General features: G+C 40.3%; 1 protein-coding gene across 1 annotated transcript in view; it reads right to left on the bottom strand.

Annotated features, from left to right (window-relative positions):
* LOC101314013 (probable galacturonosyltransferase 7-like) overlaps positions 1-1,936 on the bottom strand; it is a 5,236-nt gene extending 3,300 nt beyond the window's left edge. The window contains exons 1-4 of the mRNA XM_004305007.1: positions 1,593-1,936; positions 1,428-1,459; positions 1,301-1,336; positions 1,143-1,202 (exon numbers count right to left, since the gene is read on the bottom strand). Coding sequence (XP_004305055.1) covers positions 1,143-1,202; positions 1,301-1,336; positions 1,428-1,459; positions 1,593-1,710 — 246 coding nt within the window. The 5' untranslated portion in view covers positions 1,711-1,936. The remainder of the gene's footprint in view (positions 1-1,142; positions 1,203-1,300; positions 1,337-1,427; positions 1,460-1,592) is intronic.
* Positions 1,937-1,951: the final 15 nt, after the last annotated feature.

The raw sequence follows: 1,951 nt of genomic DNA, 5'->3' as shown, positions 1-1,951 counted from the left end.
TAATAATAAAAAAGTAGTTGCAAACACAACTACAGGCCCGAAATGCAAAGAGATCAAGTCAAGGAATTGATTCCTGTATCAACAGTTAACCCACACTACCGGCACCTCAAAAGGAAGCAACCATGGAGTAGGGAAAGAGCAGTTAAACATAACAAAAAAACATATCTGGAGAAATTTAGGTTTGGAATTGGAGGGATGATACTTGAGCTTGTGTGATAGTAAAAAAAAAAAAAGAGTTATGACGCAGTCAGTACAGAACTTTTATTATTGTCCTTACTTACAGATTCAATGGCAAAATTTAACTTAATCGATGAGCACATTTCTCACATAAAACATTTATGTAGCAACACAACCATTGAACTTTCCTAGAAGTCATGTGGACTAGATGTGTCAGAATAAGGTAGCTTTCATATTTTGTTTACACTGTCCAACAATCCTTTATTGCCTTTCACTCAGCTTAATAATGACAAGAGCACAATCCATGCATCATCTTGAATTGAACCTTGACACTTAACCTCCAACACAGATTAAGGGATGAGAGGTCACTAGACCCAGGACCCAGCAACCATTGGTTGATTAATTAAAATGTAGCCAATTCCTAATAGTATAAAGCATCAAATAAAAACCTGTAAATTTTATAGGACCTGTCACCGTGATGAATAATAGTGACACACAGATGTTTCAGAGCTTAGTTTGCATTATAGTTGTAATGTGCCATGGTTTTAGAAACTTGAGGACTATCCTGCCTCAACAACCAGGGTAGATGAGACAGTTGATGAATACCACGGTTGCAGGCATACGGCCAGGATTTAATAGTATGCATAGATGCCCTTCACTTATCCCCGCCTTTCTAGTTTCTAATCTGAAGCGTATTAACAAGTTCCTGGAAATAGTTTCTCAGGCAACAAGGCCAACTTAAGAATATGCTACAGAAATTTAACACAAAAGCTGTCAACTTTTATCAATGAAAAGACACACACATCACTAAATGTTATCTAGAATCTACATGATGACTCGATTACACGCAGGTTTCCCATAACTAGTTGAGCATTGTGATCATTAACCTAAGCAAATGCAAAATAGCAGGACCACCAACAATAAAGGCAAGCATTTGGCAGCCATAAGAGCAATACGAAACTCACCTTAAAAATTGGCGGTGCAAAGTGTTTCACAATATCCTTTACATGCTTTACATGATCCTCCTGCAAGAAATCAACTATCTTTAATCTCCGATACAAAAATCCTACAAGCAATGTGTCTGTGCCTCCCTAATCCCTGTGTCAATTGAACGAAAACGTACCTCGGAACTTTCCTTGATGATGATTGGTGTAGTATGCTGGAATCACAAATATAAAACTAAGATCAAAACCAACAATGCCGGAATCGGAAATCAAATCCTAACCAAAACAAGACAGAAAAGTCCTTACAGTAGGCGAATTCGGCTGCTCCGAACCGTAACCTGCACATTGCAAACACAGAACGCAAAAAGGCAGAGAAATCAGAGAGAGATCCAGAAGCTACGTTAGGAAATCGAATTGAAATCAGATCTGATGCGAACAGATCTAAGTGAGAGTGGTGGCTTCTTCACTCACCTTGAAAGCCATTGTGAATTCCGAGAAGGAAGAGAAGAGGAACCAGCATAGAAAGCAACACCAGGCCTAGAACTCCAACCACCAATCCTTTCCATCTCTTCTTTCCGGCGTACGCCATCTCTCTCTCCGTCGCTTATTCCGATTTCATTCCACCATCCACGGCGACGACAATTCCAAAATTCACCGCCAAATTTCCTCTCTTCTTCTTCTCCGAATGCGGCAAACTATTCTCCGCCGTGGAATCAGAAACCGAAACGCCGTGAAAGGTGCGGTTGTGGTTGTTCTTCTTCACCGGCGCGTAGCATTCAGATTCTAACAGTGCGGTTATGGAAGCTAGTCTCTTTCTCTCTCTCTCTCTC

This window comes from Fragaria vesca, linkage group LG6 (assembly GCF_000184155.1).
Source record: "Fragaria vesca subsp. vesca linkage group LG6, FraVesHawaii_1.0, whole genome shotgun sequence".
Taxonomy (NCBI): domain Eukaryota; kingdom Viridiplantae; phylum Streptophyta; class Magnoliopsida; order Rosales; family Rosaceae; genus Fragaria; species Fragaria vesca.
The sequence above is the reverse complement of the archived record's forward strand: the minus strand, read 5'-3'. Positions and strand labels throughout refer to the sequence as shown.